This window comes from Sturnira hondurensis, unplaced genomic scaffold (genome assembly GCF_014824575.4).
Source record: "Sturnira hondurensis isolate 20B ecotype Veracruz unplaced genomic scaffold, ASM1482457v3 Scaffold0022215, whole genome shotgun sequence".
Classification (NCBI taxonomy): Eukaryota; Metazoa; Chordata; class Mammalia; order Chiroptera; family Phyllostomidae; genus Sturnira; species Sturnira hondurensis.
This window is the reverse complement of record NW_028094846.1, coordinates 14,884,188-14,900,293: the sequence shown is the minus strand read 5'-3', so window position 1 is coordinate 14,900,293 and position 16,106 is coordinate 14,884,188. Positions and strand designations below refer to the sequence as shown.

Sequence of the window (16,106 nt, the reverse complement as noted above, 5' to 3'; positions counted from 1 at the left end):
CTGAGCTACACCAGCCAGGGCCATGTGATGTTCATTTACCTAGATCAGCGTCACAGGCCTCAGAGTGCCATCTGAGCTGCCACGGTCACTGCAGACACCTCATTCTAAATGTCCTTGGCCCATCCTCCTGAGTGAACTACATCCCAGGGGCAATTGAAGGGCTCTATTTTTAGGTGTAGAGATGAAATAAAAGAGAAAAGACAACTTTTCCACACTTATGCCCGAGTGGAATGCCTCATACTGCATGGAGAGATGATGATAAGCACTGTCAGAGTGGCTCTTTTGGACCGAGTCTCAGAATGGTGGTCCCATGGCCTTTCCTGCTCAGAAGAGACCTTGGAGTATATGGGGCTTCAGGGAGGTTTTCTAAAGGATTTCTTGCCAACCAAGGCAGCTACAAGTTGAGCAAGACTCCCACATTTGGTGACCCCCAATCTTTTGTCCCCCAGACCCTCCATTGCTTACGAATGGTTTTCCGAGCTTTTTCAGACCTGCCTTGTCACGGGCCCCTTTCTGCCCCCCAAAGCCATGACAATGGAGGGGACTCCATATTCTTGAGTGATTTATGCTATTCATTCAAGTGAGTGGGAAGAATGGACAGGGAACCCAGGAGATGTACTAATGTAATCCATTTGATCTCATAAGAGCAATTGCAAGAAAATTTCATGGGTTAGCTACAATGCAAGCTTGAGATTTTGGGGGAGTTTTATTTAAGCTGTCGTAGTAAGACTTATGTAATCTCTTAGAGTATGTGTTCTGATATGATCCCTCCCAAAAGGGGTTGTTAGAACTCTAAGAACATGCATAGATATAGTTCCTCCACATCTACCCCCCCGCCCAAAAAATTAAAAAGCAAGTTTTAGGCTTTCTGCTTAATGATATCCAACGTCAATTAAAGGAGCGTCATGATGTGATTCTTGACAGGTGCTCTTGCGGATGCTCATGGAGATGAACTGATGACGGAGCTGAAAGAGCTGAAAGAAACCCTTGAAGGAAAAAGCAGGGAGGCAGAAGAGTACTTGGAGAAGTACTGCTCCCTGCTTATAAGCCACGAGAAGTTGGAGAGAGACAAAGAGATGTTAGAAACCCAAGTCGCTCGTCTGAGTTCACGACAATCTCCGACGAATGTCCAGAGTTCCCCTCTGCTCAAGTCACTTGACCCAGAGTCACCTCCAGTCCCCTGTGTGACTGGAAAGAAGGGATCATCCGGCCAAAGGAAAGCTTCAGGCAAGAGGCAAAGGTCCTGCGGGATTCGGGAGAACGAGGGAGGAACCGCACCTTCCACACCACACACGCTCCCTAAAAGAAGCCAGAAGGCGGCCAGAAGGGGCACTCCCCCTGCAGAGGATGCGGAAGACACTGAGTTTGAGCTCGAGGGACTTCCAGAAGTTGTAAAGAAAGGTGTGGCCTAATTTTAAAACAAAATTATTTCTTTTCTTTTGAAAGTCCACATGGAATTTCACATGCAAAAAAAAAACTTACGGAGCATGGAGTTTTAGGTTATTGTGCAATTAATTGTACAAATTAATGTTCAGAAAATAGTGCTTTTTAAGATGTGTATTTTCCTTTCTGTCATGAGAGACTGAATAAGATCTAATTACTCATGTCACACTACTCAAAGTGCTGGTAAATTTGCAAAATGGTTGTTAAAATCCTGTTCTGCATTTGAGATTCCTCTGCTGAAAAATCCCCAAATCTAAGACACCCTTTAAGCTTTCCTGTCTGTAGTCACATGGGACTCAGGTAGTAGGTGAGCTGGAGGAGAGGCCCGATGACATGGTCCCTCGGCTGAAGCCATATACCACTTTTTTCTAAGCCTCAGCGGTCCTCCAAGGGTGGCCCAGCAACAGGGAACAGTTGTTACTAGTGCATCACCCTCCACCCCACAAAAATATACAGACATCAACAGTAAGACGTTAACATTTTCATAGCAGTATGACACTGTCTCAACACCCAAGCACATGACCATTCCCCTGAGGATTGATTCTTCCTGGGTTATACAAAATTACCATTCCAGAGCAGATGAGAAATCACCCCATCCCTGCCCCCCCAGAAAATGACCAAAACTGATCCTTTGCCATAAATGGTTTCAGAACAATTGTTCTGAGTAACTCGAGCCCTTAGAAAATCTAGCCCCCCAGAAGTGAGCCATCCCTCCTGATTGCTGTGTTTTATTTGTAGCTCAAGGGTTCGAAACCAAAACAAATGGAATGTTGCTCTAGTTAGCCATTGCTGCAGCTCCAGAGTATGTGTGATACCCTGTCTTTTAGGGTCCTTGGCATTGACTTTTACCTCTTGGTCACCACAAGTCATGTCAGTTCCTTCTCTGGAAGGAGGTGGTGTATGTGGAGAGTAAAACTAACATCAGTCTTAGGGAGGTGAGATCTCTGCCCCCCCAAACCCGCCCCCCCAAGTCTCTGCGTGACAGTGCTCACCTGAAGGAGCTCTTGGCATTTTACATCTTCCCCCTTTAAACAAGAGCTGGCCTTTGTTCTCCTTATCTTCAATTTTGATTATTTTCATCTCCCCCAACAATCCAAATTTTACAGAAGGATTTGCCTCGTGTGTTCTTCAGATCTTAGAAAAATGCAAGTTAAGACATCCACATAGAAGAAGCAGGAAACATTTTTCTGTTTGATCTTATTTTCCCCTTCTTTTCCCATTGTGTGTGTTTTTAGATGTTTCTCATAAGGGAAAACCTGTTAGTTATGTATTCAGTTTGACAGCTCCCAGGGTGAATCTGAAGTTTATCTCCGTCCTCTGTGGCTACAAAGCATTTTTGGATTTCTACTCATCTTGGTTAAAACTTGACCTAATGTGTATCGTGTTCATTACAGATAGAACTGGACCTAGCAGTGTTGACAGGCAGCTTTTTTTGTTCCTAGGGCTTGCTGACATCCCAACGGGAAAGACAAGCCCCTATATCCTGAGAAGAACAACCATGGCAACCAGGACCAGCCCCCGCCTTGCAGCCCAGAAGTTAACACGCTCCCTCCTAAATATCTGCAAAGAAAGCCATGCTGGGACCTCCCAACCAAGAGCTGCTGGAAGCAGATCACAAAAGGTACCTCTTGTGAACAACTCTCTACAGATGCAAACCCAGGAAATGACACGGTTCTCTGGGCGAGTGTTTGACACTGCACCCTCTAGCTTGGGAGCTCTTGAAAGTCTGTCCTTCCTCTCCATCAGGTACAAAGAGGTCAGCGCTGAGCAGCCCTGAGGATACACGTTAAATGATCCAGCTGCAACCTGGCCCTTGACCCAACAGGCCATTTAGACACTTTGCTGGGGAGTGGCAATTAGAATTAGATAGAATTCAAAGGACTTGGCAGAAAGTTTCAGGCACTAGCACTGAGGCATTGGAAGAGGTAGTTTTCGTTTGGGCACAGGCCTTGGTCACAGTAATTTTGTGCTTTTTCCTCTGTCACCACTGTCCATTCTTCCCTTTTTCTTCCTCCTTTACTTTCTGCTGAAAGCACACATTTCACTGGATGTCCAAAGTAAGGGACTATTTGTGGATTTCTTTATTTTGCTTGTTGAGGGTAGGACTTTCGTGATCTCTGTGTTTATTGCAAACAGCCTGGTAAATGTTAGTTTAGCATAGGGAATATTTGCTCAATAAATCTGGGAGCATTTGTATAATCTACCACCTGAAGCTGTCATTTATGTACCCGTGGTGTGTGCATTGTGCTGAACGTTTTACTGTCACATTTTACTGTCTCACTTTATTGACCTCTGGCTGTAAGTCATAAAAGGATGAGGATAGGAAGATTCAAATATTTAATGCCCAGAGTTAACACCTGCTCTCTCTTGGTGCCACAGTCTTGCTCCTCTCCCAGTTTTTACACAGTAGGGATCCCAGAAATGTAGTCGGACGTTGCTGAAATAGCGTCAAGAATTTAAAAACTCTTGTGATTTTTTCCCCCGCTTGTTGGAGTTTAAGTTTGCAACCTGATTAACTTGAACCAGCAAAGGAAATTTTGGAAGTGTCATAACCCTTCTTCATGTAATGTAAGCATTCTTAAGTGAGCAGGTGTTTGGGGTTTTGGAGACCAAACTACAGTGTGGTTGGTGATTAGCTGAATCAAAACAAGCCTTTATTTGCAAACTTGTTTGTTGATGTATAAGAGGTTTTTAAGTTTTAAGGAATTTATAGCTAGTATTAAGTTTGTCCATAACTTAGATTACAAAACAATCTTTGTCATTCAAGAGTGAGTAGGAAAGGTCAAATTTTTCTTTCACTCATTAAAGTCGACCGTCCATTAGTTGTATTAGAAATATTCTACCATTTTGTGCAACGTTTTCCCACCCTCAGTTGCCCCATCCCTTCCATTCTCCGTCCTTCCCTTTTCCCACCCTCCCTGCTTCCCTCCCATTTAGATGTCATTTTTGAACTCTGGTAACAACAAAACACGGAAGAGAGTATACTGGGGTAGCTCCTGACATTCCAACGAATGTCAAGTTCTTTTCCATGAAGCAACTAGTGACTCCACAGAGTGCAGCTTGGAAGCTGTACCAAAGCTATTCACCATGAGATAAGCCCTGATCCGCAACCTAGGAGTCCAGTTTAGGTCCCAGAGGAGGCTGGGCCATTTCCTCAGGTGGCTGACTGAGAGCTGCTCCTTACTCCACAGCTCATGCCAATGGCTATCTGCTGGTCTCACTCTTCCAGGGATCCAGTGAGGTATTTGGCTCCCAAATAGGAAATCACGCCCTAGGTAGTAAGTACCCTGCACTTCCATTCTGTCATGCTGGTTCACTTTATTGTAATTCCTTGCTTAGAAGTGTGCCTTCTGAACTGCAAGATGTGCTCCAGGAGGCTCCTGATGGTTTGTGGTTTTCCTGTGTCCTCCTGTCTAACGCAACGTCTGGCATTCAACTGGTATTTGTTGAATGAATAGAGCTGTCGATGTTGTCCTGAAGTGGCTGCAGAAAGAAAAATAGATGTTTGAAAAGTGTGTTTTGAAATCAGCACACAGATATTTTTTCTCTTCTTTTATGAGGAGGTGATAGTTGACTGGAGTTGCATGTGGAGTTCAGACTGATTCTCTAAGAAAAAAGGCTTTGCCCACTAGGGGGCGTGCTCTCCACACTGCTGGTGAATGCCTTGTGTAGGGAGTCCTGCACCTTTCTGATCACTGTCTCAGCTTCGGCCACAGGAGGCACCAGCCTCTATGAATTGCTAAGCAGTTCTGTTTGCGTGAGCAACTGAAGGGGGTCTCTGGACGGGAGGTGATAGGAAACTGCGTGATTAGATGCAAACTTCAAAACTCAGTTTCCTGAATTTTAATTTAATTCGGCATTTTCTGAGTCGCCTTATAAAATGCTCACCTCCTCTGTTACACATATTTCATCATTCAGTTTGAAAAAATAGAGCAAGGCATCATTTTTCTAAGGCAGTTGCTTAGAAACGCAAGACTATCACCTCACCTGATATGGCTGGCTTGAGTTTTGAGCAAGACAGTGACAAGTTCAAGGGGAAGAGAGGTGACAAGCAGGTTCGGTGAGGATCATTCTCTGCCATGTCTCTGGGAAGAATAAACCCAGGAGCTCCTAGTTGCTGGGGACAAGAGAGTGTGATATGTGTCAAGCTGATCTGAACCTGGGGTTGGTTAGTGCCAGCAGATTGGCTACTAAATTGTAGAGGATAATGATGCTGCCCTCACCACAGCATCTGTCAGTCAGCAGTTCTGTGGTGCTCTGGGTTTTTGCCCTACTAATAAGGTTTGTTTGCACAGAGCCATCCATATCCTTGCCCCTCCCCACTGTGAACAGCGACATACTGGTAAGACAAGGTTTGGGTGAACCTGAGAGTTTAAGTACCTGGTGAATTGACCTCACCTTGTTATGGACAGGTCCGAGGAAACCAGTCTGAGGATCACCTCCATAGTTTAAAGCCAGGTCACCAACTCTATTTTCCTCAATTTGTATAAAAGAAATCGAATCTAGAGGCAGGGGAAGTCCAGGGATGGACTTTGGCTATTTAATTAGGGTTAAGAAAGAGTTTTACCAGCTCAAATTCTCTTTCCCAATGGGATCTTTCTCTCTCTTTTTTTATGATGAACCTAAATATTGGATTCTCCAGCCTCTGATGGGTTCAAGGGAAATGCCTGTATTTTGCATCGCTCTCCACTTTAAAACAAAAGAAAGAGGACTAGTAAAACTGTTTGTTTTCATCAACGTTCCATGTATGTTAATTTCCCATTCAATCCTGCCCCTGACCCTTCAAGGCTGCTGCCCCTTTTAAGTGTCCTGCACACCCTCTGAGGTACAGGCAGGCTTTCCAGGGATGTGATCTGTTGGCCAGATTTGCTGTGTTTTCTGTTATGAAAAGTATTGAGCTGCCTATTAAAACTACATACTTCCTATGGATAGAATACAAATGGGGGAATGGTTGCCATTCTTTTTTCTTGCCTCTTGCCACTTGCCAAGGACGGCATTGGCAGTCACCTGTTCAGAAAGTCACCTGTCACAGTGCTGCCTCTCAGGGCCAGGACTGAACATGCATTGCCCTTGTGAGAGCCTCTCCTCTGTCTCTGTTTTTGGTTTGCTTTGGTTTGGTTTGAAAGATCTTCCTCCTGCAATCCCTGCAAGCATGTGACCTTTCCCTTTGGCCAAGTGAAGTCTTTGTGTACTCCATCTGTCTTCTTCCTCTTTCTCTTCTGACCACTATCTTCTTTCCCTAATGTGTCAACCTGCAAGAAAGTCTTGACTGTCCTCTGCTTCTTAAGGCCTTACATTTTCTGAGTTCCTTCTTTCTCCTGAAAAGAAGCCCATCAGAAAGGGGATGTACTACCCCCTGGCTTTTGTATTAGATTACTGCCTTTCTGCTATTATACAGATGCCACCTGGAAACCACTCAACAATGACCCGAGTAGGATTAAAATATTGCATGAGGACAGATGGGAGGTCTTTCCAATATTGTAAAGAAGGCTGACATCCTATGTCACTCATTTAGGTTCTATTCACTTGAATGGCAGTGACAGCTTCAGTAAGAGAAATGGAAGCTGGTTTGGGTTCTCTCTTAGGTGTGTGTGGAATGTCTGCTAGGTAGTCAGGGGACACAAAGGTAAAGAGGCCAAGTCTTTGCCCCGGAAGAGCTTCCCTCTGGTCTGACAGTGTCACACTAGCTTTGGGAGGAGGTCTCTGGCCATCAGAGGTGTCAAGGAAGGTTTGCAAGGTGCCTGGTCAGGGGTGGTGTCACATTTCTTCCTAGCTCTTAGGTGGGACCTGTCCCTAGGTGAGAAGAAAGGGTAACGCTGTGTACGGCACCTGGGGAAGAAGGATCTGACTTCAAGTTGGATGACAAAGTATTCTGCATGCTGTAGGAGTGGGAATGTGATTGAAGCCTCTAACTAAGATGCTTGTGTTGCAGGTCAAGGTCGCTCAGCAAAGCCCCACGGATTCAGGCACCATCTTCCAAGACCACTCCATGAGACCTCTCTCAGCCAGTAACATCCCTAAGAGACAGTGGGCTGACAGCCCCAGTGAGGGCCTGAGGTCCAAGCGAGGCTGCCCCGCACCCAGCTCGGAAGCTGGCACCGAGTCCCAGGAAAGTTGTAGGATCCAGTAGAAGAGACCTTGCGTGTTAGGGCCCCTGGGAAGTGGCCACCGTTGGGTGGAAAGCAGTGTGCCCACAGGGGCTTGCCTTTACTCAGGGACACATTATCAGTAGGAAAAACCAATTTCTATAAAATATAAAAATACGGTACTCATCGGATCTCCCATGGAAAAGTTTGGAAGCCCTGATCACCCACCTCTTTCTTATTGATGTGCGTCTCCCATGCTGTGCATCGTAGTGTAGAAAGCATTTTGGGAACATTGCACTTGAGAGGCAAGCACTGTGTGCTAACTTCTGTGTCTCTGTGTGGGTTTTAAAAATGCAAAACAATTCATACTTCCAATTAACTGCTCTTAGGAAAACGTAAACTTGCCTTGTGCTACTTCTGATGTACTGTTCCTTGTACTAGACAAGAAATAGTTTGAGAGAATTTCTGGGAGCTGAGTCAAATAAAGGAAAGCCCTGTTCTGTGTTTTTAAGGAAAATGTACAGTATGGCAGCCTGGTTGCTGGTTCCTCGAGATGTAATATATCACATGTTCTTCTATGGTGATGGGTTCTTTGAAAAGGACAACTTGGGGTGCACTCCCCCCAACGGTGGTGTTGTATTAAAATAAGGCATTTTTTTTTTTACTAATAAAATTTTACATTTGTTTCTGTCAAAGTGATTCCTAAACCTAAATGCTTTATGAACATTGGGACCACTGCTTGCAGGTATGTGGAATTTTCCAGCTCACGTCCATGACAGGGTTTTGAAAACATGCAGGCATTATGAGCCATACCAAATCTAACAGTTTTGCAACAAGTTCTTTTTTCCTTGAATCAGGGTAAAAAAGTTTTCCGGGAGGTGACCTAGTAAAAGACAATTTGCTCTTGGCTTTCAGTTAAGCCTGATGTAGAAAGAAACCTTGAGCAGGACTCTCATATATTGTTTAAAACTGTCCTTTGTAAGGTGGACTCGATTGTTGTCTAATGCTTCAATAACATGAAGCTGCTTAGTATTCATCTACTGAAAGTCGATATCCTGGCTTGCATCCTGCTTCTTCAGTCACTTGGGGTTCTGGTCTGATGCAATGATATCCATGTCATCAATCATCCCAAGGCTGCCATGTGTTCGAGGGCGTGGCCCAAGCTCACTGCTGGGAGCAGGCCATCAGCTCATTGGCTGTCCCTAGTTATTGGAAGATTCCACTCTAGTCCTGGCTGAGTGACCTGGAAAACCTTTTCTTCTTTTCTGGAGTAGACCGTAGCTGCTGCTCCTTCCTTGCTAAAGGGAATACTTGGCATGCACACTGCCTTCAAGTTCATGACCTTATAAACAAACAGTCAGGACACTATTCTTTTCCTCGAGCTAACAACACTCATGGACTAGGAGCTGAGCTGCATATCAGATGAAAAGTAAATATGCTACAGTCCCGGCTCTGATAGGAGCAATGGAGTCACATATACCAACACAGCTGGCACACCGAGGGGGAACTAGATCAAGTCCATCGAGGTCTAGGAATCGAATTCTCTTCTGTACAATGTGGGGTTGGCTGAGACCAGGTATTTTGTCTTAAATATTCTGTAGGAACTGAGATGCTTCTCAGTTTGGGGGAATAATCAAGAGTCCAAAGGGGCTGAATCTTCAATGAGAAGGAAAGAAAACACAACATTTCAATGTAACCAGATCTGCTAAGAGTCACCCCTACACACACTTACGGTCTTTGAGATTTCTTTGTGTCTTTTCTCAGTTGATGCCAACCCCTTTTGTTGGCAGTGTCATTTGCACAGATTTGTTTGGACCTGAGAAGAAGTCAGGGCCCATCTTCCCAGGGCTCCCCCCACTCTAGGAGGGGAGAGGTGTGCTGCTTCCCATTGTTTTGAGTCCTCAAAGACGTCTACTGCTCTTAACATGACAGAACATTGGTCGCAGAAGTTCCAAGTTCTTCCAAAGTCATTCAGTCGATGTCAGTATGTCTTGAAAATAATTTGAATGGGAAATAAACTATGATGAGTGATTTTAAGTCAGGAGCTGTCGTAGTCATTGCCTTAGAATTCATATTTCTGTCTTGGGTTTGAGAAAGGGGTTACTAAGTCCTGGGGTTGGTGGTTGAGGATAGCTGGGCTCTGCTCTCCCTGCCTCTTGGTTTTGTGTCATGGCATAGAAGAAGAGCTTTCTGCGAGGTTCCCTGACTAGAGAGAACAACTTGAAGTGCTTCAGGACAACCATCGTAATTAGCAAAGGCTGAAGACTTCAAGCTCATATCCTACTCCCAGGATGATTTCAGTGTCTAATGCCACCACTCCCCTGAACTAGGGATCCACTACTTAAAACATTGTGTGGAGATTATACACATTTTCCGAAGCATTTCTGCATTTTTGCTCAAACCTTTCACCTTTGGATCTCACGGAGACGTTAGGATCTGCATTTCATAGGCTGGGCTTGAGAGACACAGGTAGAACTGACTTCTATGTCTGGAGAGACCATGCTCCTAACTCTAACAATGCGTCTCAACAATCTTGCAACATGGAGGTTATCTTCCCTGCAGAAAAGATGAAATAGGGTCATAAAGGCGAACTATTTTAACCACAGCTTTTTGAATACAGAGCCCCCCATCTTATGTGTCTCCAGATGCTGGCAGTTCCAGAAGACTCGTCATAAGACAGATATTCAGGTGATAGAAGCATTGCTAGTTTTAAAAGTCTTTTGAAACCTTTTTCAAATTTACCGATTCTAGAGAGAGAGAAAGGAAGAGAAACAGCAATTTTGTTTCACTTTAAAAAATTATTTATTTTTATTCTTTAATCCTCTCCCTAGGATATGTGCATTGATTTGAGAGAGGGGGGAAGAGAAATGGGGCAGGGGAGAAGTATTCATCAGTTGTCTTCTGTATGCAACCCAACCAGGGATTGAACCCATAACCTAGATATGTCCCCTGATTGGGAATTGAACCCACAACCTTGGTGCATCAGGATGTTTCTCTAACCAACTGAGCTGCCTGGCCAGGGCTATATTACTTTTTCTGTGCAATGTAGACGTCTTTCACTGTGGGATCATGGCATCTGACTTATACTATTAAATTATCAAAAACATGAGATGAGCTATAAATTTCAACTTCTAAAATTATTACCAACTTAATGCATAAGCACTACTTTAATGAAATCCTTTTAAAGAGTGTGTTTTGGAAAAACTTGCAAAATCTAAGAGATCTGTGAAACTTTGAATCAAAAAGTTTAGTATAAATGTAGATATTAAAAGTGGAAATCATGTCTGACAATGCCTGGGCTCCCCACGTGATCCTGTGTTAATGAATTCACTATGCCTCAGATTCCTCTGTTAATATTGGGAATGCTGGTACAAATCTTTTGAGGTTTCCACAGTGATCGAATGAGTTCATATTTAACTAGGTGTATGATTTTGTACTCAGTGATATGTTGGTTAATCTCTAAAGATAATTGAACACAATTAAAAATATTGCAGCTTAAAATTGTTAGGTAACAACAATTTTTGGCCTCTTTGCCTAACAGAACACATTCATTTCAGATTAAGTTCTGTCCTAAGAATGTTTTCTTATCACTCTCAATACTACTAATTCTTATTTTGTGAGTTTCATCATGATAGATTTGTACATATCACTCAATGGCTGATATTACAAATGAACTTCCACAGATTTTTTTGTCTGTTTCGCTTTTTAAAATCACCCAAAGAAAAACAATTATTACAGCAATTACAAGTGAATTGTATTGCTGAAGTTTGTATATAAATTGGTGATTTGGAACCTAGAGTACATTTCCTTGTAGAAACAGCATTGTAAATTGTGCCTAAGTTCAAGTCCAGAAAAGTCAATTTAGCTTATCATATGTTCCAAAGGCAGTGAAATCTGGTTCCACTCTACAAAACTTCTACTCATACCACTGTCACTGTTGGTCTAGCAAAATCATATTGTAATTATTGGGCTACGAGAAACTCATTTCTCTACCCATCAGCCATTATTCCAGTGTCAGGTCTTAAATGGGAACAGATCCTCTTGGCATTGACATTGCAGCTGTGTAACCTAACAGAGCATTTCCTGGCTGGGGGCCCACCCCTTCCCGCTAGAGCTTGGGCAGTCCACATGAGGGTATTGTTTGTCCAGGACACCACCTGCTGGTGGTTTTATGGGTCATCGTCTTGGACTTGGGCCAGCAGAGGGTCGCGAGGGTGCTCTGTGCTAGCCCATAGCAATTGTTCTCCTGTGTGCCATTTATGGGCACCCTGTATCCCTTGCCTAGCCAGTAGCGTTTGGGCACTGTCCTTAGAATGACAGATATGTGGGGAGGGAAACAGGCGTCTTGCTGTAATTTCTAAACAGCTGCAGGGAGTACAGAGACTGTTTCCTTCTGAAGCAGCTATGATTGCAGCAGATGGGGTTAGCCACCTTAGGGTTTGGAGACATTGCACATTCCTATGAGGCCAGCAGGGCCTCCCTCCATGTGTATCTACCAGATGAGAATCAATGTGCATTTTACTTTTTTCTTTTTTAGAAAACCTTTCGTCAGGACCCAAGGATTATGGTGTTATTGGTTTTAGAGAGAGGGGGAGGGGGAAAGGGAGAGAAAGATGTTGATGTGAGAGACAAACATGGCTCAGTTGCCTCCCACACACACTCCAGCTGGGGATCAAACCCGCCACCTGGGTACGTACCCTGACCAGGAATTGAACCTGCAACCTTTTGGTTGACTGGACAATGCTCCAACCAACAGAGCTACCTTGTGAGGGCACATATAAGATATTTTAATGCAAGAGATCTGTCATTCCTAGATTTAAAACGAGTCCTTATTGAGATTTAACTTCACATTCCACTTACTAATCTGTTGTCATGAAAACCAGGGGCCCAAGGTACTTTCTCAAATTTTGTCCAACATACATAACAAAATTAGATGTTTTGTTCCCGTGAAGTGGTCAAAAACCCATTCTCTCCTTAAAGAGACTATGTTGCTCCTCGAAGGGTCACGCTGATTTGCCAAATGTGGCATAGATTGTAGTCTATGAAGACTTATTTTTTTAACCAAATTCAGTCGAATGTTTTCATTGTTACCCCCAGGCAGAAAATTTTGGTCGTTGTGGGAGAGATGACTGATCACCTACCCAACTGTCACTTCTACTTTCTTGGCACTTTGTGCCCAGATATTGGGCAGCATTTGCTTAAGAAACATGACCCTCTTACCAGGGAAGGAATAGAGTTAGCGTAAGCCGTATGGCCACATCGTTCTCTTTTGCCAGGACTGGTTATGATGACCAGCTGCAGTAACCAATTCTGTGACCAAAACAGATCAACCATTTCCAATATGTAGGACGCCCCATCACAATAATGGGTTCCTCATAACTTTGTGAAGCCTCAGAACCAATCTTGGACTTCTTCTCACGTCAGAAAATATATCATTATTTTCCAAAGCAACTTCCAGTTGGAAATTCTGCTACTTCAGCCACAACTGTCTTGATGCAATTACAAAGTCTGTTCTCTGCTACTTTTTAAAAATGTTTTGTTAGTCAGCAGCTATACTCTCTGTGCCTACATTTCTCTGAGTTTGGCCTGCTACCTGAGCAAGAGAGCCACTCAAAACCCATTTGCTTAAGGACCCATTTTCTCTGCCGTGGAAAGCAATTGTGCTTCAGTTGGCAATGGGCACCTCTCTGAAACCTAAGGTACACAGGGGAAGGATGCAGAAAATACATACTTTTCTGATGCCTCTTGATGAACATACACAGTTAGTCATTATTCCGCCTATTGTGATTTTCCTAAACATCAAGTACTTTCCATTCTAACAGCTACAATGCCAAACTCAAATGGCTTTTGGAGCATCCCTATTTTCTATTATAACAATACGATTCAATTATGTAGGTTTTATCACTTTGAAGATGAAAAACTGAGGTTCTGAATAAGAACCGCATTTTCTCTGCATCTCACACTATGTTGCAAAGCCTAGATCCCACCTACCCAGAAGGGGGCTTTTGAAAAATAGAGCATTGGTGCTGGGGGTAAATGGAGACCATTGTACTTGAACAACAATTTTAAAAAAATAAAAAATAAATAGAACATTGGGCCAGTCATGTGAATAGTTATTTGCACATCTTTCATAGAAATGATCATTCATAGAATGAGGAGCCAGTTTGGACGGCAACCAGAAAATTGGGACCCCAGCTCTGTGCAGAGGGACAATTCCTTCTCTCTCTGTCCTGACCTTGAAGACCAGTGACATTACTTGGACACCCCAGTAGGGAAGCCATGGTGAGGTGGCCAGCCTCAGACGATGTATATCTTGTGTGCAAGGTAGTGGGAGAGCAATGGCGCAGACACATAGAGTGTGACACCCAGAGAGGTTGGTGGCAGGGACACAGAACTCCATCTCTCTCACCAGACATTTCCCCAAGTGAGCGCCCACACTCACTGCCTCTGGGTGTGCTCTGTTGTTAGTAGCTCTCAAACGTGGCAGTGGGTGCCTTGGACACAATTTAGGCTCTACATTTTTTTAAAAAAAAAAACACCCTCAAATATAACCTGTCAGAGTTTTAAGGCCTCCTCCTCTTTCTTCCTGGTTTCCTTCCCTTCACACATTCAATATCCTTGAACTCAATTCACTGTATGAAACCACAAAATTGGAGAACCACCTTTCCAAGTCATTCCCAAATATTCTCTGTAAGTAACAGTGGATGGGAGCCCTACCATGTTACATGAGAGACAATTGACCACTTGGCAGAAAAGCTAAATTGTAGGGAGGAAGTTAATGGCAAGGCGAATTAAAGGGCCAGAGACACTGAATTAGACACAGAGATGAAGAATCTCTGCGGTGGTCACCCAAAGAGCAAACTATCTTCTAAGTCACTGTAGTAATGACAGAAAATGTAGGAAAAAGATGGAAATGTTGTTGACTAACCCATCTTAACTCAAGAATTGTTTTTATTTATAATAAATATATTGAGAAAACACGTTTTTTTTTTCTTTTCTTTTTCTCATGCAATTGTCCCCGACACATCCACAGGGAAGAGTTATCAAGCACACGCTCCCTGATAGTGGCTGTTTACCAGGTTTCCTCTGGACTCGGTGCTTTCTTCCTTATCTTTTAAGTTGGAAAAAATAAAAAAACTATTTAAAGTCCTGTTTTCTGGCTTCATATATTCCCACTCTCATGGGTTTCTAGCCTCTGCAATGTTTTTTAAAGTTGTGGAGGTAAACGAGCGCTGGGCCCTTTAAGGCTGGTGGGTCTGGCTACCATGGTCACCTCACAGTAACGTCATGAGTGTGTTAGGGGTCATGATGGGGCAGGAAAGGCTGAGAGATGATGAACTGTGAGGGGGGAAAAAAGAACAAGGGAAATACAAGGCGGGCAGAAGAAACACTGAGCAGGTGGGAAGGGCTGAGGGCGGGAAAGGAATGCAAGGTTGGGGCCTGAACACCCCTCAGAGACATTTGCTGTTGTGCAGCTGCAGCTCAAGAGCCGGCAGTTTAATGGTGTCGGGCAGGACGGCTGACCCGGGCAGGAGGCCCCTGGACCAAGGTCGAACAGCCACTCCCTCCCTGCAAAGGTCTTGTTTTGACAAGGAGAGGCCTACAGGGCCACTTCCATGCTCTCCTTGCTATTTCATGGGCCCCACCCATTTCCCAGGCATAGCCATAGAGCCTCGGCTTATTTACAAGAGGCTAGTATAGACCTCCAGTCCGATTATTCCCACCCTTATCAATAGTTTTAGCTCGTGCCACTTGGGTTTTGACCAGCAACGTCTTGGACTGGTTTGCATTTCTACTCCCTAGACCTATGTAATCTTGGAAATGATCTTCCTCTGGGACCCCCCTCTTCATTCAGTCTTTGCTCTGTCCAGTCTCCCATGGGCTAGGACACAATGAGGAGGGAAGTCAAAAGATGTAGCTAATCCCCAATGACAGAGCAAAGTCATCTCAGCCAGCTTAAAACAGAATGCGTTGTGTTCCTCTTTACTTCCATCTCCTATTTCCTTATTTGATCTCCTGCATCATGCCTCTGCCACTCTCCCAGGCAGAATTCCTCTCAGTCACCTTGAATTCCACCCTCACTCTCTCACACTCCATTTCTGCGTCATGGAATACTTCGTTTAAGTGTTCAAACAGATATTTTACGTCAAAGTTTATGTCACTATTAGTTGTCCCTGACATTCGTTTTTCTTCATTGCTTCCCTTTTTTTTGGTTACCAAACTCCCATTTCTGGCTGGGCACATCACTGCCATATTCCAGATATATGTTCCCCACATTTCACTACTTGAAACCCAATGGGCGGTACTGTCTGAACCCCTGATTTCCCGGTGACCGCCCACTGCTTGACATTTCGGTTGCTGATCTTCTTCAGGTCCAATCTCTCCAGAGAGCACTCACCCTAAAATCCTTCGTAGACTCGGGAACCCCTCACACTGCGCCCTGCATGAGAGCTCCTGGCGGTGGTGACTGATCAACCTATGGCTGACTGACGGAAAAAGAAGCAGAACTATGATTGCACACAGATTTTTTTTTCCAACTGGAAAAATCAAGACTGCGACGGTGATCTTTAAGATTTT

The 16,106-nt window shown here is 44.0% G+C and overlaps 1 protein-coding gene across 2 annotated transcripts in view; it reads left to right on the top strand.

Moving 5' to 3' along the window:
- CENPF (centromere protein F) overlaps positions 1 to 8,160 on the top strand; it is a 52,272-nt gene extending 44,112 nt beyond the window's left edge. For both annotated transcript variants that reach the window (XM_037035059.1, XM_037035058.1), the window contains exons 18-20: positions 925 to 1,401; positions 2,886 to 3,064; positions 7,376 to 8,160. In XM_037035059.1, coding sequence (XP_036890954.1) covers positions 925 to 1,401; positions 2,886 to 3,064; positions 7,376 to 7,573 — 854 coding nt within the window. In that variant the 3' untranslated portion in view covers positions 7,574 to 8,160. The remainder of the gene's footprint in view (positions 1 to 924; positions 1,402 to 2,885; positions 3,065 to 7,375) is intronic.
- Positions 8,161 to 16,106: the final 7,946 nt, after the last annotated feature.